This window comes from Narcine bancroftii, chromosome 5 (assembly GCF_036971445.1).
Source record: "Narcine bancroftii isolate sNarBan1 chromosome 5, sNarBan1.hap1, whole genome shotgun sequence".
Lineage (NCBI taxonomy): Eukaryota > Metazoa > Chordata > Chondrichthyes > Torpediniformes > Narcinidae > Narcine > Narcine bancroftii.
The window spans coordinates 255,410,114-255,438,052 of record NC_091473.1 but is presented as its reverse complement, the minus strand read 5'-3'; the positions used below and the strand labels follow the sequence as shown (position 1 = coordinate 255,438,052).

Sequence of the window (27,939 nt, the reverse complement as noted above, 5' to 3'; positions counted from 1 at the left end):
CCCAATTAACCTATGACCCCGTTCGTTTTGAACAGGGGGAGAAAACCCACAAAGACATGGGGAAAACGTACAAACTCCTTACAGACAGGGCGGGACTCGAACCTGGGTCGCTGGTACTGTAACTGCGCTATGCCAACTGTGCCACCCAATGTGGTCGGTAGAAGTGCGGAAGAAACCAACTAAACCTGACTGCTTCACAGGGAAGGGGACACAGGAACTTTGAGCAGAGTCTGAAGGGGGCCACAGCCTAAAGAAGGTTGAGACTGGCTGGTGTAGGCAGCCGTTTGGTGGAGTCAAAGCAGCACCTGATTGGAGTAACGAGGGGGAGGTTCAGGAGCCTGCTGGAGTAAGAGTAAATATAAACGATTGATCGGCACCCTACCTGAGGCGGATGTAGTTGTTGTACACCTCTGTGATGGTGCTGTTTCTCGTGGCTGCCTTGCTGACGATTGCTTGGATTTGCTTCAGTTTGCTTTCCATCCCCCCCATCTCAAAGTCATAGTGACTGCCTGCCGGTTCCAGGAACTTCACGTTCACCAGGGCCTTGTGCCGAATGCTTATGGAGCTCAGCTCATTGTCCACAATCTGGAAGCATGGGTGGCACCGCTGGCAATTTGGAAAGTCAGAGCAGTAACCGCGGATCTTCTCACACTCATTGCAATGGGTACCGGTAAATCCAGGCCGGCACAGGCAGTGACCGGTGTTCTTGTCACATCCAATGGCCTCAGATCCACCTCGGTCACAGTTACATCCTGTCAGGAGGAAGGTTCCAAAGATTAAACTACTGCAGATAGAACTGGAGACGCAGCTGGGCAGGGTGGTGGAGAAGACGGTGGCCTTCATTGGGCAGGGTACAGAGTATAAGAGTGGGGATCCCATGATTCAACTGTACAAAACATTGGCGGGGCCGCACGGAGTACTGGATGCAGTTCCGGTCACCCATCTATAGAAGGGACATCATTAAATACAGAGACATACAGCACAGTAACAGGCTTTTCTGGCCCATGAGCCCGTGCCACCCAATCACACCCAATTATCCTACAACCTCTGTCCATTTTGAAGGGTGGGAGGAAACTGGAGAACCCGGAGGAAACTCCCACAGACACGGGGAGAATATGCAAGCTCCTTACAGACAGCACAGGATCCGAACCCAGATTGCTGGCGCTGTAACAGCATTGTTGGGACTGGGAAAGGTTAAGGTATAGGGAGAGCCTGGACAGGCTGGGTCTGTATTCCCTGGAGTGGTCATAAAATCATGAGGGGCACAGATGAAGTGAATCCCAGGGTAGACAATTCTAGAATGAGAAGACACAGGTTGAAGGCGAGAGGGGGGTGATTTATGAGGGGTCTGAGGGGCAACCTTTTCACAGAAGGTGGTCTGTATCTGGACCAAGCTGCTGGAGGGGTTGCATATTTATATTCTGACCTTGCCCGCCCTATAGCCAACGAGCAGCAAAGGATGGAATGATTGGCAGAGGTGACAGCCCTGTATAGATTACAGGTCAGCTGGGGACCTGAACACCAGAACACCAAGGGCGGGGTTACATTGCCTAGTTATCAGTTGCCTCAGAGCCCCGGCACAGTAGAGATGAGCTGGTCGACTACAACTTACTGTCCGTGGAACCTTGCTGTGCACAGTTTGGGGGTTAGAGCGCACCCTACATTCCAAGAACCCTCCAAAGGTCGTTCATTGGCTGTCGAGCTTTTGACCATCAAAGCTTGGAAAGGTGCTAGATAAATGAAAACGTTTCTCCCCACTTATCTGACAGTTCACATTTGAACTCCATTTCATAGCCAGGTCACTAGACGGAGATCCTCAGTGATGGAGTGTGACACGGTTGTCCGAGAACACCCCACACTGACACATTACTTCAAACAGTCTTAAGAAATGAATGAAACATCCAAACAGTGACAGAAATAAAACAAGGGGTTAACAGCAGAACATAAGAACCTCGTGCAGTTGGCCTTTCGGTCCATCGAGTCTGCTCTGTTATTCAATAAGATCATTCATTCCTTTACTATGTAAAAATCTATCCAACTTCATCTTAAATCTATTTACCGAGGTCCACTCCACTGCTTCAATGGGCAGCGAATTCCACAGATTCCCCACCCTCTGGGGAAAACAGGTCCTCCTCATCTCCATCCTAAATCTACAACCCTGAATTTTGAGGCAATGTCCCCTAGTTCTGATCTCCTCCACCAATGGAAACAACTTACCTGCCTCTATCTGAACTATTTCTTTCATAATTTTATGTTTCCTTAAGATCCTCTCTCATTCTTCTAAATTCCAGTGAGTACAATCCCCGAGGACTCAATCTCTCTGCACAGGCATGTGTGGTGGAAAGTGCGCTGAGCGGCTGCATCATGGTCTGGTGTGGGGACACCAATAAGCCTGAGCATAAAGCTCTGCAAAAGGTAATGGACACTGCCCAGGACATCACAGGCAAAACCCTCCCCACCAAAACTGAGAACATCTATGGGGAACGCTACCGTTGGAGAGCAGCAGCAATCATCAAGGACCCACATTACCCAGCACATGCTCTGTTCTCGCTGCTGCCATCAGGAGAGAGGTGTAGGTGCCACAAGACTCGCACCACCAGGTTCAGGAACAGCTGCTCCCCTCCACCATCAGACTCTACAACAACAAACTCAATCAGGGACTCATTTAAGGTCTCTTGCTTGTGCACTTTATTGATTTTCTTTGTTCTCTCTGTACTGTACAGTCAGTTTGTTTATATTCGTTACCTGTTTACAATTCTTTATTTCTTTATATGTTTACGCTGTGTGCAGTTTATTTTTGCACTACCAATTAGTGGTAATTCTGCAGTGCCCATAAGAAAAAGGACGTACTCTGACAATAAATCTGAATCTAAAATCTACTGCTACAGATATGGTCTGTTCAGACACTCACACTCAAGCTATTCTCCTACTCTCTGCGTCCTACCATACATGGTTTCCCCATCTTGGTGCCCTGATTGAGCAAGACCTCATTTTAAAACTCTCATCCTCAGCTGTAATGCTTTCCAATGGGACTTTTCCAGTCCTTCATTCTAGCCTCTTTAATCCCTTCAGAGCTGACTTTCAACCATTGTCACACAAAGTATTTTTCAGTCATTATAAGAGAATAGAGCTTAAGGCATAGGAGTGGAATTAGGCCATTCTGCCCATCATCCACCCCACCATTCCATCATGGCTGATTTACTATTCTTTTCTACCCCATTCTCCGGCCTTCTCCCCATGACCCTGATCAGGAACGTCTTAAACATCCCTAATGCCTTGGGGCCCCCCCCTAACAGCTGTCTGCAGCAATGAATTTCCCACCTGCTTGGCAAAGAAATACCTGCTCATTATGTCAAAGTACAGGCACAATGAATCTCCTCATCACAGGAGCTAACAGCCCATCAGTACTTTGTAAAATGCTGAGAATTCACCAGGAGATGCCTCAGATTAGCCTTCATTATCACAAAAAATGTTGCTTGTTACCACATTATGACATTATTTCAAAATTCTTCTCTGCGGATCAACAGGATAAAGAGAGGATGCAGAGTTGGGCAGAGAAGCGGCAGATGGAATTCAATCCAGAAAAATGTGAGGAGATGCATTCTGGAAGGTCAAACCAGAAGGCTGAGCACAGGGTTAATGGTGGCATACTTAATGGCGGAAAAGAGGGACCCTGGGGTCGAAAATGATATATCTCTCAAGGTCAGTGCACAGGTTGATAGGATACTTAAGAAGGTCTATGGGATGCTGGGCTTCATTATTCAGGGGATTGAGTTCAAGAGTTAACAGGTCATGTTGCAGCTCTATAAATCTCTTGTGACACCTCACTTAAGAGTACTGTGTGCAGTTCAGGAAGGATGTGGAAGATATGGAGAGGGTGCAGAGGAGATTTACCAGGATGAGGTCTGGATGGAAAAATGTGTCTAATGAGAAAAGGTTAGTAGAGTTGGGACTTTTCTCTTTGAAGAGAAGAAGGATAAGAAGTGATTTAATAAAAGTCTGCAAGATTCTGAGAGGCACAGACAGGGTGGATGGCCAGCGCCTTTTTCCCATGGGAGGATCAGCAAACACCAGAGGACATGTGTACAAAGTGAAGGGAGGGAAGTTTAGGGGAGGTGTCAGGGGTAGGTTTTTTTTAACAGAGAGTTGTGGGTGCCTGGATTGCCTTTCCAGGGGTGGTGATGGAGGTTGAAACATTATTAAGAGACTGTTAGACTGGCATATGGATGGAAGAAAAATAGAGGGTTACCAGGTAGGAAGGGCTCCTTTTTTTCTGTAGGAATATATGGGTTGGCAGAACATAGAGGGCCAAAGGGCCTGTACTGTGTTGTAGTGTTCTATATTCTATAATTTTCCGAATCTCTGGAAACAGCATGAAGTGTGAGAGGACTGAAGTATCCTCAGGTAAGCCAGGCAAGCGAATGTGACACTTGGTTACTCACGCACACACTCTGTACCCAGCCTGTAGTAGAAGTCTGGGCATTTCTCCAGGTATGACCCGCTGCACGTTCTTCCACGATTGGCTGTTCTGCAAGGACATTGACCTGTGATCTGAACAACACAAAAAGGGAATAATGAGGCTCCCACCACACACCTTCTCTGTACAGCAATTAAACTTGCTTGACAGGATATTGAAGACCTTTGTCCCTGAGTAAACATTGACCAATGAAGGTCAGCACAGCAGTCTGTGCTGTTCGACAACATCACTCATGATTCACAACACGTCCAATCTCAGCAAAAAAACTGTCAATTTTAAAATAAAAAATGAGAATGGCAGAAAAGCTGGGACTTTTCTCTTTGGAGCGAAGGATGAGAGGAGACTTAATAGAGGTCTACAAGATTCTGTGTGTTTTACACAGAGAGTTGTGGGGCCTGGAAGGCCTTGTCAGGAGTGGTGGTTGAGGCTGGAACATGAGGGGCCTTTAAGAAACCCTCAGACAGGCACAAGGATGGAAGAAAAATAGAGGGTTACGGGGTAGGGAGGGTTTAGTACTTCTTTAAGGAACGTATGGGTCGGCTCAACATCGAGGGCCGAAGGGTCTGTACTGTGCTGTAGTGTCCTATGTTCTACCTACTGGTACCGTGTGGTCCTGCTGTTCTCTCTCTCGCTCCTTTGTCCTCTTGCTGAGATAACGGTCTGATGCATTCTGGGTTGGGGATCGCAAACAGTGCTGATGAAGGAGCCCACGGAGCGGTGGGTCTGGCTTCTCATTCAAATAGACCCCAAAGGGAACCATCAGGGTTCGTCTGATCTAACTTGTAAATAGCTACTTGTATGTTGAGTGCCGTGCCTCGTGGGACGTGGTGACAGTTATTGCTTGTTTAAACCCTCTGCAGTTGAGATAATTTGGAGGACAGCCAAATAGATTTATACATGGGTGTGCAAGTCTCCACATTTGTTCCACTTTGTAAACCAAGTTCAAGGCTTAATACCACCACGTGTACAGGGCTGTCACCCTGAACCCTCCCACCTTGTTCCCCACCACAGACTGGCATTGAAAGCAGGGTTCAGGGAGCGTCAACAGGCAAACAGTAGGGTGGCATGGATGGCATAGCAGTTAGCACCACGCCTTTACAGAGCCAGTGATCGGGACTGGACTGGGGTTCGAATCCCACACTGTCTGAAAAGAGTTGGTGTGTTCTCCCTGGGTCTGCATGGGTTTTCCCCGGGGGCTCCCACCCTTCAAAAACACACTAAGGTGTAGGTTAATGAGGTGTAAATTGAGCAGCACAGACTCGTAGGGCCAAATTGGCCTGTTACCGTGCTGTATGTCGAAATCTAAATTTTACATTTTAAATTAAAAATTAATTTTTTTTTAAAATGTAAATTTACTGTCCTGGAACAGGGCTAACAAGGGCACCATGTGTAGAGGGGGCAGAGTCCCAGGGTGGACCAGCCATAGTACTGAATTAGGCAGTCTAGCCAGCCGTTGGCAGACCATGGCAGGCCATGGTTGGACAGACCTATAAGGAGATGAGATTGGTGTCCCTCCTCAAAGGATCGGGGTTTCCGGGAGGTCAGGGGAGCCAGAGAGGTGCCTCGTGGTTGCAGGAGCCATTCTGATCACCACATCCAAAGAGTGTATCCTGGGAATGTATGTGCTCAAAGGCCAGTCCCAAACCACCAGCCAGCGGCCGATCACCTCTGGGGCAACTCGAGTGAGGGTACTGGTCGTGTCGGCCAGGTGGGGGCCTGTGGTGACTCTCAGCCCGTTGAGGGTGATCAGTACCAGACAATATTAGGTACCCTGGGACCCGAGGGAGATCACATTACCGCTGCTGCAGGAGGGGTCACCCACCCTGGCATTTCTCCCTATAACAGCCCTGTGTGACTTGTGTGGGAGAAGGACAACACGTGGCCTGTGACGGTGAACTACCGGCAGCTAAACGAGCACAATCCTCCCCCTCACAGCAGTGGTCCAGACGCAGTGACCCTTATCTTGGACACAAGGGGTCGAGAGGACCTGTTTTCTAATGGCTTCTGATGTTTTAGTTTACCAGCATCTGTTGGCTTCTTGCTTCTAACTTGGTGTTACAGCTGAACCTCAAGTATTATGCAAAGCTGTCAAATATTGAACAGATCTGTGAACAGCTGCAAACAATTTACACTGTAGAGGTTCTACAATAAATGGGTAGTTGGTCTGCATGAAACGACGGGCAAAGAGCCTGCTTCCACTTCTCTGACTGTTAATGTGTTGGTCTCTACGACTAAGGTTTATCACACAAAACTACATTGGGCTATAAACCACACAAGGCTATGGGCAAAAGTGACTTTCACCACTTTTCAATCACGTCCAACACGAAAGATAATGTTCTACCTTCCCCTCAAATGCAATCACTGACTACACTTGTAATAAGAAGGTTTCAGAAAAATCTTCGCACTGCTGGTTCATTCCGTCTGTGTGTAGGAAATGTTTAAATTTAATTTTTTTAAAATTAAATTTAGACGTTCAGCACAGTAACAGGCCCTTTCAGCCCCGCAAGTCTGTGCCACCAAATTACACCCAATTGACCTACACCCCCAGTATGTTTTGAATGGTGGGAGGAAACCAGAGCACTCGAAGGAAACCCACAGACACAGGGAGAACGTACAGACAGCGTGGGATTCGAACCCCAGTCCAGGTCACTGGTGCTGTACTACTGACCATTGTTTCTCTGTAGTCTGCACTTTGTGTCAGTAACACTATTCCCTGTCCTCTAACATTACACTTTTGTTTGATTATTTCACTACCCCATTGTTCAAAGCACACTGGACAAAACTTTTCACCATACTCTGACTGTGTGTGACAATAAACAATTCAATAAATAACTGTTCGCATATTGTTAGCCTCATTGAAGGGATGGGTTGGTCTCTGGGGGTCAGGGTGTGATGGGAGTTGTAGTAAATACACAGAAATGCTGAAAGAACCCAGCAGGTCTCACAGTGTGTTTAGGAGGCCAAGATATATTACTGGCATCTTGGGCCTGAGGCCTTCTTCAAGGTGTGAGTAAAAAGCAGGAGGCTGGAGAGAAGAGAAGGAAAGGACAGTCCAGCAGATAAAAGGTGTTAATTGAATATGGATGGGACACAGGAGAGAGGAAAGGTGAGAATGGACTGGGAGAGGGAAGGCTGTTTGAGGCTCTGTAGAAGCAAAGCTGGAGGAAATGAGGCAGAAGGAAAAGGGGGAGAGAGAGAGAGAAAGAGAAAAAGAGAGGGGGGGACAGAGGGAGGGAGACATTAGAAAAGATGGGGGGCCAACTAACGGAGACTGGAGAAGTCAATGTTAATGGCATCTGGTTGGAGGGTGACTAGATGGAAGATGAGGGTTGTTGGTTCAATTTGCAGGTGGTCTCAGTCTGCCCATGCATGAGACCATGGACAGAGATGTCGGCAAGGGAATGGGATGGGGATTTGAAATGGGTGGCCACTGGGAAGGTCCACACTATTGGAGAGGACAGAGACTCCTCTGTGAGTTATACTGTACCTTGTCGCAGCGCTGACTGTAAGATCTTTTGGGATCACAGTTGCAAGGGATGCAGCCAAGTCCATTCTGCAGGTTCCAGAAACCCTCTGCACACTGGTCACAGTTGGAGCCCATCACGTTGGGGAGGCAGTTACACTGGCCTGTGGCCTGGTTGCAGCTTCTGTCTGGGTGAGATCCTCGCCCACTGCACACGCATCCTGAAACGAAACACAGGCTCTCAGTGGATCATCCCCATGGGGGAGGGGGGCGATCTCCTGGTCTTGCAGCTCGGGGGCAGCTCTGCCTCATCAACATCTGGCTAGAAATGCAAGCTGCGGAACTTCATTCTGTGACCAGTCTTCCTCATTCCTCAGGCCTTGCGTTCCCCGCTCAGCAAGGTGCCCCTGTCCGTGCTGGGGAATAGTGGTGTTTCCCACCAGGTCACACAGCACAGAATCAGACTCTCTGCTCACCACACCCATGCTGACCATAAGACCCATCCACAACCACCCCATGGACTGTAATTGTTCCCCAGTCTTCTTCCAACTAGGCACCCTCCAATCGGATGGTGTTAATATCACCTTGTCTGGCTTTCCTTAAACCCCCCCCCCCCCCCTACCCTGTCCTCTCTCCATTCCCTGTCTCCTCTTGCGCAGACATGGTAAATTCCACCTGGACCCTTATCACATCCAGTTCACACCTGTTGCTGGTCTGGATCCTCCCCCATTGTTTGAATTCCGATACATCCGGCTTCTGCCTTTTCTGAATTTCCTTGAAGGGCTCAGGCCCGAAACGTCAGGAACGTATCTTTGTCTCTTATAGATACTGAAAAGACCAGCTGAGTTCCTCCAGCATTTTTACTACAATCACAACGTCTGCAACCTATCGTGTTCCTCGCTCTGAGACTATTGACGTGAGGAATTATTGACTTCTTCCCAGACTGTCCCGTCTACCAACAAGCGCAGGAACCCATTGAGTATGTGGTCGCTGTGAAGGGAACTGCTGAGCCCCTATCACTCAGATATTGAATTGTTCTCAGAGATTTACATTAACTTTGTCCTGTTTTCCCTCTTCTTGTTAATTCCCCCTCCTTCCCAGTCACCTTTCTTCAGAAGACTGAAGTGTAATTTGCTCCGTTTCACCGCTGTCTGTTCCACACCACCAGCCCCCACCCCCACCCCCACCCCCACCACCACCTCCCCCAACTACTTCTCCTCCTTGGGGCTGTAGAATTCAAGAGGATGACTACTGGTCTACATTAATGGACTGGAGCAAACCCGAGTCAAATGCAAAGGAAGAGTCCACCACCCATCACAAGGTGGCCTGTCGCAGTCTAATCCAGCTCACACTGCTCTCGTTTGAAGTTTTGAACGTTGTACACTCATTTCAGTGTTAAAGCAACAAGGGGCGTTTGTTCGAAGGTCAGCGGCAGAGAGGATTTGGGACCAGAAATTGTGCTAGCTATTTCCAAGGAACGGCTTGCCACTGAGGTACTCACTCCGACAGCCCACAGGGTTGCTAGCATGCAGCCCGTAGAAGCCAGCTTTACAACGGTCACACCGAGGCCCCTCCACATTCTCCTTGCATTGGCACCGCTGCGTTACCGGGTGACACGTCCCGCCACCAACAGATCCGTTCAGGTCACAGTCGCAGGCTGAGGGCCATCAACAAAACACAGATGTTAGCGGCGAGGGAGCCGGGTAGCCAAGGGCTCGTTTCTGGCCTGAGGCCCGGAGAGCGCAGAGAAAGGGACCGACTCAGGGTCTGCGCTTCGCCGGGGAGTCGGCGCAGCTTTGGGGATTGACCCAGAGTCTGGTGATGGCAGAATCTCGACAGATGGTGAGAAGGTGGCAGGTCTGAGCATCGGTTGGTGAGTAATGGGAGCTTTGTGGTGAGATCCTGGTTCAGTGCAGAGCAACTTGGACAGGAAGGACAAAGAGCATCAGTGGCTTGGACATAGACAGAGTAAGTGAAGGGCAGGAAGGGAGAAAGTTGCTTCTGGATGTGGTTTAGGCAATCAACACAGTCAACCAGATCCAGGCCACAAACACCCAACAATTCCTTGGTCTGATGCCTGACTCCAGAGCCCAGAATGTGGCTAGAACCAAACTGGTAAAATGGCTGGGCAAACCATCCCCATTGGGAGAGGTCGAGAAGGGCTGAGGATTTATTCCTTGGAATGCAGGAGGATGAGGGGTGATCTCATGCAGGTGATTAGATTGGGTATATACAAAGAGTCATTCGCCCAGAGTCAGGAAATGGGTAACCAGAGGGGTACCTACTTTTTCTTTTTTTTGTTGGGTGTGCAGAACAGGCTGCAGGAGGAGGTGGTTGAAGCAGGGACTATTGCAATTTTGATGGATCCATTGATAGGATGGGTTTAGAGGGATAGGGACCAAATGCAGGCAGGTGGGAGTGGTGTGGGAGGGACATTTTGGACAGCATGGGCAAGATGGGCCTGTGTCCATGCTGGGTGACTTGATGCCTCTATAACATTGGCATGGTACTGAAAGATATCCCATGGGGGCTGGGAAGCTGGGCTATGTGTAGACATGCAAACAGAAGTGGGACATCTGCATTGTCTGGGACCAGGTTACTGGCGCTGAGATTGGAGAGAGCCCACTCACCCACACAGGCATCGACCGCAGTGATATCCCGCCGAGGATTCTGGTAGAAGGGAGGTTTGCACAGCTCACAGTTGTTCCCCATGGTGTTATGTTGGCAGTCATCACAGACCCCTCCGCTGGTCCTCCCACTGGCTCGATACACCTCCGCATCAAAGTGGCACTTCTGGGAATGATTATTGCAGTTGCATTCTGCGGAGAAAGCAAGCCCACCAAAATGATGCCCCGTACCACTGGTTCTCACCTGCTGGGATGCAGAGCAGTGCACTGCCTCCCCACTACAAGGACCCAGATTCAAAACCTGACCTTCAGAGCCTTGAAACACTGCCTTTAGAAGGCAGCCAATGTCATGAAGACCCCCCCATCACCCTGGCCACAATTCCTTCTCGCTGTTCCCTTCGGGCAGAAGGTACAGAAGCCTGAAGACCAGCACCTCGAGGTCCAAGAACAGTTTTGTTCTTGAACTTACCCAGACTGCCTTAGCCTGACCATAAACCACTCCAGGACCCCCAGAATATCTGTCTGCACTATTGACACATCACTTTTAGTCTTTCAGCAACTCTGACTGTGAATGTTCATCTTCCATCTGGGCTCCCTCCAACCAGATGGCTTTAACATCAATTTCTCCGCTTTCTGATAAGAACCCCTCCTTCTACTTCCCCATCTCCTTCCCTCCTTTTCTCTCTCTCTCACCCCCCTCCCCTTTTCCCTCTGTCTCCTTTCTTGGAGCCAAAATTAATTCTCACCTTTCCTCTCATCATATCCAATTAACACCTTTTGTCTGTTGGTCTGGACTCTTCCCCCTCCCATTCTTCCCCCTTTCTCTCTTTCTTTGGCTTGGCTTCGTGGACGAAGATTTATGGAGGGGTAATGTCCACGTCAGCTGCAGGCTCGTTTGTGGCTGACAAGTCCGATGCGGGACAGGTTGCAAGGGAAAATTGGTTGGTTGGGGTTGGGTGTTGGGTTTTTCCTCCTTTGCCTTTTGTCAGTGAGGTGGGCTCTGCGGTCTTCTTCAAAGGAGGTTGCTGCCCACCGAACTGTGAGGCGCCAAGATGCACAGTTTGAGGCGATATCAGCCCACTGGCGATGGTCAATGTGGCAGGCACCAAGAGCTTTCTTTAGGCAGTCCTTGTACCTCTTCTTTGGTGCACCTCTGTCTTGGTGACCAATGGAGAGCTCGCCATATAACTCTAGTCTTTAATTAAAGCACCTGCCTGCTTTTTGCTTGTACCTTAAAGAAGGCCTGAAATGTTGGTTATATATCTTTATTTCCCCCCCCCACCCCCCACCCACCCCTCCTCTGGACACTCCAGAATTTCTGTGTGGTTTTGCTATGTTTATTTATCTATCCTTTTAGTGACTTCTTTCTCTGTGGTTTATAGCGTTGTTGTTGGAGTATCTAACGTACCGCATGGCTGCAGCAAGGACGAATTTATGTGCATACTAAACTCATGTATAAGGCAGGGTGACTCACTTTTACACTTGTTGGTGCGGTACTCATCGGCTGGCTTCCACGGTTGGTCATTGTAGAGGCTTTCACACATCTCACAGTTTTTGCCTGCTGTGTGGTGCTCACAGATACACTGTCCGGAAGGCTGAAAGCAACGAGGAGTAAATTACTGGCAAACCCAAAACACTTGTGCATCCTGACTCTCCAGTGTAGAGACACTGCAGCAGGTGCTTAATGCTGTAACCTGCTCTTCCCAGCAGGCTGAACACTTGGAACAACCAGGAATTTCTGTTCCTGAAGGCTGGTAACTTGGAGAGTTGTTTTTATTAGAAGTGTCTTTCAATCCCCAGTGCTGGCTTTACTGTTACCCAAGGGTCAGGGTTAAATTCTGTCTGACAGTGTCAGTCTATGCAACCAACATGTTTAGAGTCTGGCAGAGGAAGGGGTAAAGAGTTGGGGATGTTTGAGCATGCAGCGTCAGGCGGTGAAGGCCGCATCTGGAGGACTGCGTGCAGTTCCGGTCTCCTGTTTCGTGGAAGGATGTACTGGCTTCGGAGACCAGGTTCACCAGGTTGATTCCAGAGATGAGGAAGGTTGGCTCGTGAGGAGAGATTGAGTCAAATGGGACTGTACTCGCTGGAATTCAAAAGAATGAGAAGGGATCTTATAGAAACATATAAAATTATGTAAGGCGTAGATAAGATAGAGGTAGGTAAGATGTCTCCACTGGTAGGTCAGATGAGAACTAGGGGACATGGCCTCGAGATTCAGGGGAGTAGATTTAGGATGGAGATGAGGAGGAACTGCTTTTCCCAGAGGGTGGGGAATCTGAGGAATTTGCTGCCCAATGAAGCAACGGAATGGACCTCAGTAAATGTATTTGAGACAAGGTTGAATAGATTTTTACATAGTAGGGGAATTAAGGGATATGGGAAAAGGCAGGTAGGTGGAGATGAGCCGATCATCAGATCAGCCACAATCTCATTGAATGGCAGAGAAGGCTTGATGGGTTGAATGGCCTTCCCCTGCTACTATTTCATATACCTGAGCACTGTTTAGACAGAGTTCATTCATGTTCATTGCCTCCGCCATGCTGGAACTATCAGAGGATCAAGGAATAGCATTGCATTTCATTGTTGAGGACAAGAATATGCGGCACAAGACAGAGCTGTAGTCTGTCTTTCTGCTTACTGAGATTATAAATGGGGCATAAAATGGCAGCGGGATTCTTACCATGGGTCTGGGACCCCGCGGAGTGAACAAAGAATTGTCTTGTGCAACACATCTGGATGCGTGCCCGTGGCAGAAACAGCTGCCCTGCACCTTCAACTCGTACAAGGCGTAGAAGGTGTTGACATTGTTAAGTTCTTGAGATGAAGGCGACTTGTATGGTTTCAGAAAATTAATCCTTAGATTTGTAAAGGGGGCTAAATCTAAAAAAAAAGAGCATTTAATGAAAAATATAGCAAAGTTCTCACAATTCTGCTCAAGATGCTAAATTTAAAAAGAACATTTTGAAATAAGGTTGAATGAAATTTGTAAAATTACAGCAGACACAAACCATTTACATTGCCCCTTGACTATGAATGGAACTCTCTGCCAGGCCCACCCCCACTGGATAAACATTCCAAGACCACATGCCCCAGTGTGTGACTGTGATATCCTTATTGCCAAAACCGGGGAGGTGTACAGGAGTGAGATAACATTCTGACCAGCTGCATCACTGTCTGGTACGGAGGTGCCAATGCACGGGATAAGAACAGACTACAGAGAGTTGTGAACTCGGTCAGCACCATCACGGGCATCGTCTCCACTCGATTGAAAACATTGACTAGAGGCGGTATCTCAAGAAAGCAACCTCTATCCTCAAGGACCCCCACCACCCAGGACATGCCCCTGATGTATTGAGTTAAAAGAAGGTCTTACTGTTGATCTTGTCGCTCTCTGAAGCGCTGATGTAATCAGACAGGGTGAGTGGATTAAACGTGACCTAAAATCCAACACACAAAGGATCAGTTGAAATTACCCCTTCACCTGAAGGTGAAGCTTATTGTTTCAAAGACTGGAGGTAGAGTGAGAAAGCAGTCCACTTAGTCAGTCCATACATAGTGCAGCAGGGGGGGAGGGGATGTACGGGGTACATCAGGGATTAGACAGGGGGCATTGGGGATTGAATGGGGAAGGGTTTGATGGGGCAAGGGTTTGATGGGGGGAGGGGGTTGGAAGGTGAGATTGAGGAACCGCCAGAGGCAGTTGATTGACAGATGCCAGGCCAATGGAGAGAGAGAGAGAGAGAGAGAGAGAGAGAGAGAGAGAGAGAGAGAGAGAGAGGAGATAGAAAGTGGTCAGGTGACCGAGGAGGGCCGTGGTCTGGGCCCCACTCCCATGCAGGAGGGGAAGGGTCGGCTGATTCAACTGATACCTGCTCATCAGATGGACCTTGTGTCCGGGGTTGCTCTTTGCACCGCACATCATCAAAGTGGTGTGGTTGTCCTGTGGCAACGTGAGGGAAGGAGGCAGCGCAGTCATCAGCGAAGTACCAGTAGGGTTTCCAAGTATGGCCCGAATCCACTGAGCGCTCAATCATCATAGCAGCTGGGCGTGGAGACTGAGGAACCAAGCGAGAGGCATCAGATTTCAGATTTATTGTCAGACCTCACATACCACCCTGAGATTCTTTTTCCTGTGGGCCAGGCAGAATTACCACTTATTGGTTGTGCAAAAAAAACTGTTTTGGAGGACATTGTTCAGTCTCCCAGGTCAGGTCTGTGCACGCAGAACAGAGAATATCTGGACATCCTGCTTGACAGAGAGCATACGTTACCTTGAATTTTAGCATCACGTCTTTCAGTTGGAACTTTCCATCCATGTCTAACTGTATGAACACTTGATCCTGATCTGTAAACATAGAGACAGAAGTAGAATAAAGATGAAACCATGTAAGAATTGGGTCTGATTTTATCAATCGGATCTTTTCGAGGCTTGAAGTGAGAATTATGCAGAGAAGCTATTTCCCTGCCTGATACCTCCACCCAGGACACAATGAGTCAAGCTCCAGGCAGACAGGTTTCCAATCACATCATCCCCCAAGGCTTCAGGTGAAATAATCCCAAGACAATGGAAGTTTTAGTTTACTGTGGAATTTGAAAGACGAGAAATATCGATCTTACCATTTTCTGATTGCCACCAGCTTCTCAAGGAACCCGAGGGAACAATGTTGCTGATGCGATGGCTGTTGGTGAAATACACAGGATTGTACTCATTCCTGGAGTCACAGATGCAGCACTGCAGCAGCTCCTGAGGATCAAAATAAACCATGGACATGGTTCATTCCTTGTTCCTTCAAAGCATCTGTCCTATCCTATAAACTATGACATAGGAGCAGAAATAGGCCATTCAGCCCATCGTGACTGCCCCTCCATTTAACCATTTCCCCACTCAGCCCCACTGCCCAGCCTTCTCCCCATAACCTTGGAAGCCCTGGCTAATCAACCTATCAATCTCTGCCTTAAATACACCCAATGATCTGGCCTCCGCAACTGCCTGTGGCAAAAAATTCCACAGATTCACCACCCTCTGGCTGAAGAAATTCCTCTGCATCTCTGTTCTAAGCAGACGCCCTTCAATCCTGAATCCTAGCGAAAGGAATACTTTATTCAACCCCTTCAAGGGAGTGCTCTGTTTAACTACTCAACTACACCTTCACAGGTACATTTAAAAGACACTTGGATGTGAAAGGAAAGGGTTGAAGGGAAAGGGGCTGTGAAGGCAAATGGAACTAGCTCAGATGGGCAACAGCCAGACTGAACAAGTTGGGCCGAAGGGCCTGTTTCTGTGCTGTACAACTCCGTGACTCTATTACCTCCTGATTTGAAAAGAACATTCAAAGACAATTCATTCTTCAACCCATCAGCCTGACCTGGAGTGACGTTACCCAATCTCTTTGGAGTTTATTCTCATCCATATGAGATGGATTCAAATGTATCTTCAGAGAATGTGGATGTCCATAGAACCATAGAGCATTACAGCACAAAAACAGGACCCTTCGGCCCTTCCAGTCTGTGCCAAACCATGTTTCTGTCAAGTTCTACTGACCTGCATCCGGTCTATAGCACTCCATGCCTCTCCTATCCATTATCTGTCCAAATTCTTCTTAAATATTAAAATTAAGCCTGTCACTGGCGAGACTGGCTACATCAAATGTTAGATGAGTTTTTTGCTCAACAGTCATCGATCAGTGAGATCAGTATTTCAGCCAATATGATTCATACTAAGAGAGGGAGGATATTTTCCCATTGATTGTTTACTCTTAGTCTGGTCTCTCTAGAACCACGAACATCTGCAGACACTGTGATTGTAATAAAAATGCACCAAAATGCCGGAGGAACCCGGCGGACTTGCAGCCCTTCAATCCTGAAAGATGGGAGATAAAGATATGCTGCTGACGTTTCGGCCCTGAGCCCTTCTTCAAGGAATAAACTGAGAATACTATATGTGACTACAGCATTTTGTTTTAAACCGTCATCTGCAATTCTCTCAGCTTAATTTGCATAATCGTCTGCATAATACATACTCCTGTCTTCCTCCGAAGTTAATTAACGACAAATTTACATTTTATTTACAGCACATTGGAAGCCGATTCCAGCCATTTAAACCTGTGCTGCCAATTGCACCCAAATTAATATACAGCCCCCATACGTTTTGGATGGTGGGAAGAATCCAGAGAACCTGGGGAAAACCCCCGCAGACAAACTCCTTAAAGACAGCGCTGGATTCGATCCTGGGTCACTGGTGCTAACAGTCTGGATTTGAACCACAACTCCTCAGCCAGTAAGATGAATTACTCCAATAGTTTCAAGGTCCCAGGTTATTAGCTAGGATAGTAGGGTCAACACCTTGATATGAACTGTTTGATGGAATTTATTCCTGACAAGTGTGATATGAAGGACAAAATAGAATAGGCGGCACCCATTAAACGGTGCATCCCTGGGGAGCGATGACGAACAGAGGGTCCTTAGAGAACATGCCCACAGGTCCACAAGGACAGAGGGTGAAGGAAAAGGCACATGGTAAGCTTGCTTTATCTGCTGCAGTGTGGAGTACTAGAGCAACATGACAACATTGGTTCGGTCACATTTGGAGTAGTGTATCCAGTTCTGGTCACCACATCGTAGGAAGGATGTAGTTGGACTGGTGAGGAAGCAGAGGAGCTTCACCAGCCTAGTGCTCAGAGTGGAGTATTCTCAGCATAAGGAGAGACTGTGGAGGCTAGGCCTATTTCCCCGGGAGTAGAGGGTGCTGAGGCGGTGACCTGACTGAGGCATACTAAACCATGCGGGAGATGGAGTGAGTAGATGCAAGAATCTGTTCCATTTTGGAGGTGTCTGGAGCAAGAGCACATGGGGATAAGGTGGGAGGGAGGAGGTTCAGAGGGGATCTGAGAGCGGTTGGATTTTGGAACACACGGCAAAGGAAAATAAATTAAATATAGACATACAGCACAGTGACAGGCCCTTTTGAACCATGAGTCCGATTATACCCAACCGACCTATGCCCTGGTATGTTTTGGAGAGTGGGAGGGAACTGGAGCCCCCAGGGAAAACCCATGCAGACATGGGAAAAATGTACAAACTCCTCACAGCCAGCGTGGGTTTCGAATTCAGGTGCCTATTGGTGGTGGTGCAACAGGGCTGCAATAACCACCCGGGTCCTCTCAGAACAGTGAAGAAACATCTGGACAGGCACTTCAATCAACAAGAAATCACTGGAATTTGGAGGTAAATGTTGATGCCACCTGGTTGGAATACAAGGTTCTGTTCTTTCATTTACATGTGGCCTTAACCTGGCAATGGGAGGTGGAATTAAAGGGACTGGCCACTGGGAGATCCTGGCCTGCTGTGGCAGATGGAGCAAAGGGGCTTTTCGCTATAATAACACGAGTTGAACAATACTTGCTTTGTACCACATGAGGGGAGATTGTGATGACCATAGAACAGTCCTGTTTGTTTTGTGGTTGTAATCCATTGGGAGGTGATGGTGATGGACAGGGGTGCGTCACCATGGATGGGACAAGCCAAAGGTTCGGCCAAAGGAGTTGGTTTTAAGGAGCTTCTCAAAGGAGTGAGAGGGAAAGGTTGAGTGAGGGGCAGCAGAGGGCAGGATTACCCGCAATGGAGGGGCAATCAGAACCTGAACCATGGGGAGATTCAATGGTGTTATGGACAGGGTGCTGGGGTAACAAGGGCTGAATTGAAGCTTGATTAATGGGGAGCCAGTGAGCTGTCTGGGCACAGGAGTGAGGGCTGACAATGAACACTGACCTGGCATCAGTGTAGTGTGGACTTTGGAATAGGAACAGAAGAGTGACAGTGGTTGGCAAGGATGGAGAGACTGAGGCTACTCAAGGGGTGTGGGCAGATGTGAGGACAAGAAAGTTTCCTCTGGACCCAGGTCAGGACGTCTCAGAAACTTAAACCCTCACCCATTGCAGCAACATTTCCTGACATCTGACAGTCAGATCCACGTCGCGGAATACTCTCAGTACTGGGGGTGGTAATCTCAGAATGATTTGCCTTCTGCTGATGAGGTGAATGGGTTGACTAGCTGCCAGTGAATACACGGTAACATTAAACTTCAGATATGATAGGGACCTGCCCAGACTGATTAAATGGGAGGATGGAGCAGTCTGCTGCCAATGCGGTTGGACTTTGACTCAGGAATATGCAGGGCGAGGCTCCAATCGAGTCCAAGCTGGCAGGAGGAATGCCTCGCTGCAGCTTCAGGGCGTGGAACTAGCAGACTAGAGGAGGTCTCACTTACAGTACCTGGTACAAGGCCAGATGCCCCTTGCCGGATACATATGGCCTCTGATCGTGGGGGATGACACATAACTGTTGAACACAGAACAGCAAAGGAACAGGCCCTTCGACCCATTATCTGTGCTAAACACGATAACAAATTAAACTAAAACTCTGCCACCTGACACAATCTTTATCCCTCCATCCCCTGTATATTCATGTGTCCATCTAGAAGCCTCTTAAATGCTCCACATCTGCTTCCACCACTACTCCCAGCAGGTATCAACCCCTACTCCCACCATTACTCTCAGCAGGAACCCACCACCTACATCCGGCAGGAAACCACCACTACTCCCAACAGGAACCCACCATTACTCCAGGCAGGTACCCACCCCTACTCCCAGCAGGAACCCACCCTTACTCCCAGCAGGAACCCACCACTACTCCAAGCAGGTGTCCACTCCTACTTCCAGCAGGAACCCACCACTACTCCCGGCAGGTACCCACCCCTACTCCCGGCAGGTACCCACCCCTACTCCCAGCAGGAACCCACCACTACTGGCAGGTAGCCACCCCTACTCCCAGCAGGAACGCACCACTACTCCCAGCAGGTACCCACCACTACTCCCGGCAGGTACCCACCCCTACTCCCAGCAGGAACCCACCCTTACTCCCGGCAGGTACCCACCCCTACTCCCAGCAGGAACCCACCACTACTGGCAGGTAGCCACCCCTACTCCCGGCAGGTACCCACCACTACTGGCAGGTAGCCACCCCTACTCCCAGCAGGAACCCACCACTACTGGCAGGTAGCCACCCCTACTCCCAGCAGGAACCCACCACTACTGGCAGGTAGCCACCCCTACTCCCGGCAGGTACCCACCCCTACTCCCAGCAGGAACCCACCACTACTGGCAGGTAGCCACCCCCACTCCCAGCAGGAACCCACCACTACTGGCAGGTAGCCACCCCTACTCCCAGCAGGAACCCACCACTACTGGCAGGTAGCCACCCCTACTCCCGGCAGGTACCCACCCCTACTCCCGGCAGGTACCCACCCCTACTCCCAGCAGGAACCCACCACTACTGGCAGGTAGCCACCCCTACTCCCAGCAGGAATGCACCACTACTCCCAGCAGGTACCCACCACTACTGGCAGGTACCCACCCCTACTCCCAGCAGGAACCCACCACTACTCCCAGCAGGAACCCAGCCCTACTCCCGGCAGGTACCCACCCCTACTCCCAGCAGGAACCCACCACTACTCCCAGCAGGAACCCAGCCCTACTCCCGGCAGGTACCCACCACTGTCTGTATGTAAAAACTGCTCCACACAACTTTCCCTCTCACCTTAAATATATTGTGGCCGTTTCCACCCAGACAAGAAGTAGAATTTGATATGAATGATGCTGCAACTTGTCCTTGACTTCAACAATTTCTCTTTCTGCAGATCCAGGTGTGTCCATGGGCATTCATGTGGCCCCAGCCACACCTGTCCTTTTGTTGTCTTCATGAAACAGTCCTTGTTCCAAACCTAGAATCCTCAATCTCCAGCTCTTTCTTACTACATCAATGGCTGCCCCTCTGACAGAGACCTCGCACGTACCTTTGTCCAATTCCTGCATCATTGCCCCCACCCTCCCTCTCTCTGGGCAGACCCTGGTCTTTCCCCCACTGCATCCAATGTATCATCCTCCACCATTTCTGCCAGCTCCAACATGATCCCACCACCACTCACATCTCCCCCACCCCCCCCACCCCCTCTCTGTGACTCCCTGGTCTACTCATCCTTCCCATCCCTTGGCATTTTCCCCTGCTGTCAACAGAAATGTGACACCGCTCCCTTCACCCCCATCCAGAGTCCTAACCAGACCCTGTAGCCAAGACCAAGATTCTCCTGCACCTCTGCTGACTGGTCTACTGCATTCGGTGTTGATGTGACCTCTGCATTGGTGAAATCGAGCAGGGACTAGATGGTCATTCTGCAAAACAACTGTGCCCTTGAACTCCAAGATGTATGTCAGTTTAAACCTGTCTGTGCTCTGCTTTTGCCTCCCTCTCCCAGGTTCACCAATCCCACACCTCAAACCCAGTCCTCTTTACACCAGCCTCTCTTCTCCACATCTCTAGTCACATGAAGGGTTTTAGCTTGAAACATCCAACATTGCTCTCCCACGGACGCTGCTCAACCCGCTGAGTTCCTCCAGCAGAGTGTGTTTAGTTTGAGGTTCCCAGTGGACACAGTAAATTCTGTATCATAACAGCACTCACACTGCCCACACAGGGCCGTCAGGCAAGGAGACCTGCCCCTGCTGCCCTCACCCTGCTGCTGTCTTCCTCGGAGCACTGTATTAAATATACATTGAGCTTTTCTCTCAAGACACACCAAATGTAATATGGCCTGAGATATTTGTTTGGCTAACTTTCCTTAAAATGTTGCTCTCAGATATTGGAATGGTATATGTGTGAACAGATATAATGTATTGGTGTGATTTGATATATCATCAAAGACCCTTGCAAATTTCGACAGGTGTACTGTGGAGAGAGTTCTGTCTAGTTGCATTGCTGCCTGGGATGGAGGTGCCAATGAACAGGTCAGGATAAGGCAACAGAGGGTTGTTAACTCGGCCTGCGGGATCACGGGCACCAGACCACTCCATCGAGGACATCTACATGAGTTGGTGTCTTAAAAAAGCAGCCTCAATCCTCAAAGACCCCATCACCCAGGCTCCCATTGGGGAAAAGGAACAGGAGCCTGAAGACGAACTCCCAACGGTATAAAAACAGCTTCATCTCCTCCGCCATCAGATTTCTGAACGGACAATGAACCCCTGGCACTTCCTCACTTTCACTCTTTTTGCACTAGTTGTTTATATTTTTTTTAAATCTTATATTTATGGAATTGTAATTTATAGTGATTTTGCATCTTGATCTGCACAATACCTCTGCCACAAAACAACAAATCTCATGACGTGTGTTCATGCCAATAAACCTGATTCTAATTCAGATGTTTAATGGTAAGATCGGACATGTAAGCTAGGTTGATGCGTTGTGAAGGGTTGGTTCACACAAAACAGAAGCAGCTGAACTCCAGGCAGGATTCAGAGACTAGCTAGTGCCAAGGAACAGATGAGGGGAATGGTAATTTCACTCACCCGTCCATGGTACATCTTGGCGGTGCAGTATCTCTCCGAAGCCTGGAGGCCACATGTCGATGAAGCTTGCAGTGTACTTCCTCGTCCAAGGGTTAGATCTCGGGGTTGGGGATAGCATGCGTGTCTGGAGCAGTCCGTCTGTGCTGTTACACAACTGGCAAATGCTGAAATCAGAGCAATGACAAATTCTAAACTATCTATCTCTGCAGCTATGTAGATTATTTGGTCATTACGGGATCTTACTGTGCATATACATTATGGGATCTTACTGTGTATACATGTGCTCGCTGTGATATTGAACTCATTCAAAGAAAATCCTACGGATGCAATAGAGGCTTTGAGAGGTTTTGCAAAACTCAATAGAAATGTAAACCTTCCTTTCTGCAAAAAAAATGGAAGCAACAAACACTGAATATTTTTTACCATGGAGATGGTTTTTTGGGAGAGGGCCTTCCTGCTGAAACACTTCTGTCCATCTCACAGAGGCTGGCCGTTACCGTCATCAGCACGAACATGGATTTGTCTTGGAAGCTTGTCCTCTTCTTACAGTGTTTGAGGTCTGATATTTCACCTTCCAGAATTTTTAAAATTTAAACATACAGCACGGAAACAGGCCCTTCCGGCCCACAAGCCTGTGACAACCAATTACACCCATCTAACCTACAAACCCCATATGTTTTTGGGAGGGCGGGAGGACACCAGAACACTCAGGGGAAACCCACACAGACACGTAGGAGAAAGTACAAACTCCTTACAGACAGCACCGGATTCGAACCCCAGTCGCTGGCGCTGTAACAGCATCGCGCTAACTGCCATGCTATCCGGTCACCCCAGAAAATGTCTCAAGGAGCTTCATTCTGCTACCTGCTCAGAATGGCATTGGCCAATGTTCGCTGGGCTGAAACCCAAGTATTTCTCAGGTAGTATTTCGGATCAACTTCCCCAGAGAGGAAGTTCTCAGTGTTAGTCATGAAACATCACGAAATAATTGGTAAATTGCCATCCAGTGCCATCACCTTGCAGCCGTGATAACAGAGAGGAAGTATACATCCAGCTGGGTTTTGGTCCCATCCTGTTGGTGTTATGGAGCATCAGGAGTGGTGCAGTGCACTGCCAGAAGCTGGGACCAAGGGTGTAAGGGTGCAAGGTGGGAGGAGAACCCTTTAAAAGAGACCTGAGGGAATCTTCTTCACACAGAGGGTGGTGGGTATGTGGAACGAGCTGCCAGAGGAAGTGGTAGAGGCGGGGACGATTAGGTTCCATTATTGTCATGTAATACTACATTTAGAATATAACACACATGAAATTCTTTAACATGTGTCTACTATAAAGCAGACAGAGTCACTGCTTTGTCCAGACCCCTCACAGAAACCTACAGCACCAGGTGTTCCTAGATGGTCTCCCCTCCAAGTAGTGACCAGGCCTGAGCCTGATTAGCTTTCGAGATCAAGCACATTCAAAAGACATTTAGACAGGTATGTGGGTCAGAAATGTTTAGAGAAATATGAGCCAAATGAGACCAGCTTGGTCAGCATGGCAGTGTTGGGCCAAAGGACCTTTTCCCATGGAATAGAACCTTTGACTCTATGGAGATTTGAAATAGTGAATACAATTACTTTGTAGGCTTCAAGCAGATCTGGGGACATTACAATTTCTCAAAGCATTGGATGCAGTTTCCAGACACTTCACATATCACAAAGAAATGGAACCTGCTCCTGCATTGCTGTTTTCCAAAGAAGTGGACAGGTAGAAAACAAGCCAGGTCACCGAACTCTGCATAAGATGCATTAGGCTATGCAGAGATCTGTGACCAAAGAACAGTTTGAAACTCAGTGCACTGATTCATACTCAGATTTAAGGAGGTTTTCTTTAAGAACCAGGACCGTTTCCTGGGAGGTGCCTGATTAGACACCTGACCCCAAGGTAATATCAAACAAAAGATCCAAGTAGACGTATGAGTGACAGATGATTTGGAGCTGAAGGCAGTGGTTTCTGATTCACTAAAGCTGGAACAGTCCTCAATTGTTCAATGACATGAGTGAAGATTCCAATCAGCTGAATATAATTTTGAGAGACCATAAGACAAAGGAGCAGGGATAGGCCATTCAGCCCATCGAGTCTGCCCCACCATTCAATCACCATTTCCCCACTCAGCTCCACTGCCCATAACCTTCAATGTCCTGGCTAATCAAGAACATATCAATCTCTGCTTTAAATACACCCAATGACCCGGCCTCCACAACTACCCAAGGCAACAAATTCCACAGATTCACCACCCTCTGGCTGAAGAAATTCCTCTGCATCTCTGTTCTATGTGGATGCCCTTCGATTCTGAAGTTGTGCCCTCTTGTCCTAGACTCTCCCACCATGGGTAACAACCTTTCTTCATCTACTCTGTCCACACCTTTCAATATTCAAAATATTTCAGAGATTCCTCCTTATTCTCCTAAATTCGAACAAGTACGGGCCATCTTATAGAATCACAGAATGATTGAATCATACAGCACAAAAATAAAGTACTTTCCTGAACTGTGGTATCTATCCACACAAACCCCTGTCTGCATTACAACCCTGCCCCTCCATGTCTTTCCTGTCCATGCACCCCTTACAAATGGCTGTACATGATGTAATTTTACCCACCTCCACCATCCCCTCTACAGTCCCTTCCAGATATTCTCTACCCTCCATGTGGAAAAGTTACCTCTCCCATCTCCTTTAAATTTCTCCCCTCTCACTTTCAACCTGCACCTCCTCGTTCTACCCTCTCCAGTCCTGAGACAGAGACTCTGACTATCAATCCTATCGATGGCCCTCATAACTGTATCAACCTTTTCAAGGTTAGCATTGATTGACCGTTCCAGGTTAACCATGAGCTCAGGTGGTGAGGTCAGTCTCTTCACAGTGGTTTGTGATCCAGGCACAGATTGTGGGAAGCTCTATCCCAAAATCAAGTTAATGAACCAAGTTTCTTAACATCAATCTGGCGATGACTCGGAGAGCATCACTGATGCCACGGATTTACTGAAATGCATGATTTAAAATTCCCAGTGTTGATGGAAGGGCTGAAACTCATGGCTTCCATCCATGATCCCACTCTGAGAAATATCCATTTTCCAAATCATCTGACTGGCCATTCCAAGCTGTGTCTTCCTGCCAGGTATCCCCTCAGCATCAAGTGCCTGTGATTCATGGTGAAATTCCCATTCTGATTTGAGAAGAGAATTCCTGGTCTCAAACATCCTCTGTGTCATTTGGCTGCTTATCTACATGGTGGCTTCCGACCTACACTCCCAGACGGCACTGCCTTCGACCAAGTAGGAGATGGATTTAAAGCATATTGGTCACACACAAATTTTTCTTCTTGAATATTTGAACTATTTTGTCTTAAAAGTAGTGGATTTTTCACCATCAAAATGAGGCAGATCAAGGTTTTAGGAAAACAGGACAAATGTCACTGATATGTTTAATGAACTGTCTACTTCATAGAACACAGAACATTCAGGCCCTTCAGCCCATGATGTTGTGCTGACCTATACAAACCTACTCAACAATCTAACCCTTCCCTACCTCACACCCATAAACCTCTACTTTTCTTGCATCCATGTGCCTGTCTGAGTCTTTTAAATGTCCCTATTGTACCAGCCTTCACCACCACCCCAGCAAGGTATTCCAGGCACCCACTACTCTCTGTGTAACTAACTTACCCCTGATGTCTTCCCTGAAGTCCCCCCCACCTCATCTTGTACATGTGTCCTCTGGTGTTTGCTGTTCCTGCCCTTGGAAAAAAAAGTATTTGCTGTCCATCCTTTCTACGTCTCTCAGAATCTTGAAAACCTCTATTTAGTCTCCTCTCATCCTTCTTCGCTCCATACAGAAAAGTCCCAGCTCTGTTAACCTTGCCTCATAAGACACCAATCCAGGCAACATCTTCTCTGCACCCACTCCACAGTTTCCACACCCTTCCAGTAATGAGGTGACCAAAACAGAACACAATATTCCAAACGTGGTCTCACCAAAGTTTTATAGAGCTCCAACTTTACCTCACGGCTCTTAAACTCAATCCCCCGATTAATGAAGGACATACGTTAAGCCTTTTTCACTACCCTACCAACATGTGTGGCAACTTTGAGAGATCTATGGATTTAGACCCCAAAGTCCCTCTGTTTTTTTCACACTGTGAAGAATCCTGCCATTAACCATATACTCAGCCTTCAAGTTCCAAAATGCATCACCTCACACTTATCAAGATTGAACTTAATTTGTTACTTTTCCATCCAACTCTGCATCCAGTCTGTTTCCTGTTGTAACCCATGACGACCTTCTACACTATCCACAACACTTCCAATCCTCGTGTCATCTACAAACTTACGGACCCACCCCTCTACTTCTTCATCTAAGTTATTTAAAAAAATCACAAAGAGCAGATCCCTGTGTAACTCGACTAGTCGCTGACCTCCAGACAGAATACTTTCCACTTACTACTACCCTCTGCTTTCATCACAGAACTTCGAACAAATCAGGAACAGGATTGTGATCATTTTTAAACTCACCCAGGCTCAGAAAGAGCAGCAACATCTTCTGTTAAAGTTTAACTCACTTCCTCTGAACAGACAACTCCTGTAAATTCGACACCTGAGGGAAAAGCAGAAAACCATGGAGATTTATCAGGCTTTATGCCAACGTTTGGAGGGATGTCTTTGATGCTTGATTTTGTTCTGCAATCAATCTTTCCAGACGTAATTAAAATATAGTTAAATCACAATGTACTTTACTGGTATAAAGTCCTGAATAATTTCATGCCCCCTGAGCCTTTACATATCATCGTTACCTTTCAATCGGCTAAGACTTTGCAAGTAAACAATGCTCAAAACCTCCATTGAATTCCATAGATTTATTTAGCTGAGTTATCGATAATTTAGATGGAAGTATTTTAATTTGTTTGGAAAATACCCCAATCAATCCTGAAATATTACCAGTAATCAAATCTCTGCTTCCCCAGTGTCTGGTCTTGCGATGTGTGGCTGCCCGATGCAGACTCGATTCTGCCTCTACATGTGTGAACTTCTCTTTTAACTGACGACCTCAGCTGGGAGTGTTCAGGTGAATGAGTCTGTTGATGATGAAGGAATGTCTCAAGATTATTCATGCACACACCCTCTGTCATACCTGTCCTCTGGTCTATGCTCCTCTTTTGGTGATTTTCCCCACAATATTAATTTCATTTCTCATGTTTCTTCAAATTGCAATAAAAATATTTTTAAAATATGTTTCATTGTAATTAATGTTTTTAAAATGTGTTCTTATCAGAATTGAGCAGGCAATGCCTAAAACACCCGAAATGTCCAGTGTGAGCCAGTCATAAATTCATAGAATTCTACAGGGAAACAGACCATTTGGCTGTAAGACAGGAGCAGAAATAAGCCATTCAGCCCATCAAGTCTGTCCCACCATTCAATCATGACCTGATCCATTTCCCCACTCACCCCCACTGCCCGGCCTTCTCCCCATCACCTTTGATGCCCTGGTTAATCAAGAACCCATTAATCTCTGCCTCAGATACACCAAATGACCTGGCCTCCACAACCATCTGTGGCAACAAATTCCACAGATTCACCACCTATCTTGTCCATGCCAAACAAGCAAGTCCAATTTCCCTGTGACAGGCCCATATCCCTCTGAACATTTCCCATCCATGTATCTTTTGAACACTACAATTGTCCCTTCTTCAACCCCTTCCTCTGGCAGCTCGTTCCATGCACCCACCTCCCCTGTGCTTGGGCACTGACTTTCAGAGCTGAAGGGCTCTGATGAAATGATTTTACAAGGAAATTGTTTCACAGCCCTTTTCAGGATGAGACTGAGGAGAACTGACCAGAGTTAGAGCCCACACAAACCTTAGGATAACCTCACTGAGAACCACTGCTTGGTCCACAATTCCAACACTGGCTCATGTACAATGTTTTAACGGTT

General features: G+C 47.8%; 1 protein-coding gene across 13 annotated transcripts in view; it reads right to left on the bottom strand.

Annotated features, from left to right (window-relative positions):
• LOC138765252 (laminin subunit beta-3-like) overlaps window positions 1-27,939 on the bottom strand; it is a 145,810-nt gene that overhangs the window by 35,664 nt on the left and 82,207 nt on the right. For 11 of the 13 annotated variants that reach the window (XR_011358548.1, XR_011358547.1, XM_069942275.1 and 8 more), the window contains 14 exons: window positions 26,943-27,079; window positions 26,520-26,601; window positions 21,970-22,133; window positions 15,188-15,314; window positions 14,842-14,915; window positions 14,440-14,625; window positions 13,944-14,007; window positions 13,251-13,450; window positions 12,042-12,162; window positions 10,571-10,759; window positions 9,442-9,597; window positions 7,965-8,161; window positions 4,443-4,551; window positions 383-752 (listed from right to left, as the gene is read on the bottom strand). Coding sequence is in view for 11 of the 13 variants with exons in the window: in XM_069942275.1 (XP_069798376.1) it covers window positions 383-752; window positions 4,443-4,551; window positions 7,965-8,161; window positions 9,442-9,597; window positions 10,571-10,759; window positions 12,042-12,162; window positions 13,251-13,450; window positions 13,944-14,007; window positions 14,440-14,625; window positions 14,842-14,915; window positions 15,188-15,314; window positions 21,970-22,133; window positions 26,520-26,544 (1,982 nt within the window). In the remaining 2 variants the exon portion in view is untranslated. The remainder of the gene's footprint in view (window positions 1-382; window positions 753-4,442; window positions 4,552-7,964; window positions 8,162-9,441; window positions 9,598-10,570; window positions 10,760-12,041; window positions 12,163-13,250; window positions 13,451-13,943; window positions 14,008-14,439; window positions 14,626-14,841; window positions 14,916-15,187; window positions 15,315-21,969; window positions 22,134-26,519; window positions 26,602-26,942; window positions 27,080-27,939) is intronic. The other 2 variants (XM_069942273.1, XM_069942274.1) reach the window with 1 other exon arrangement.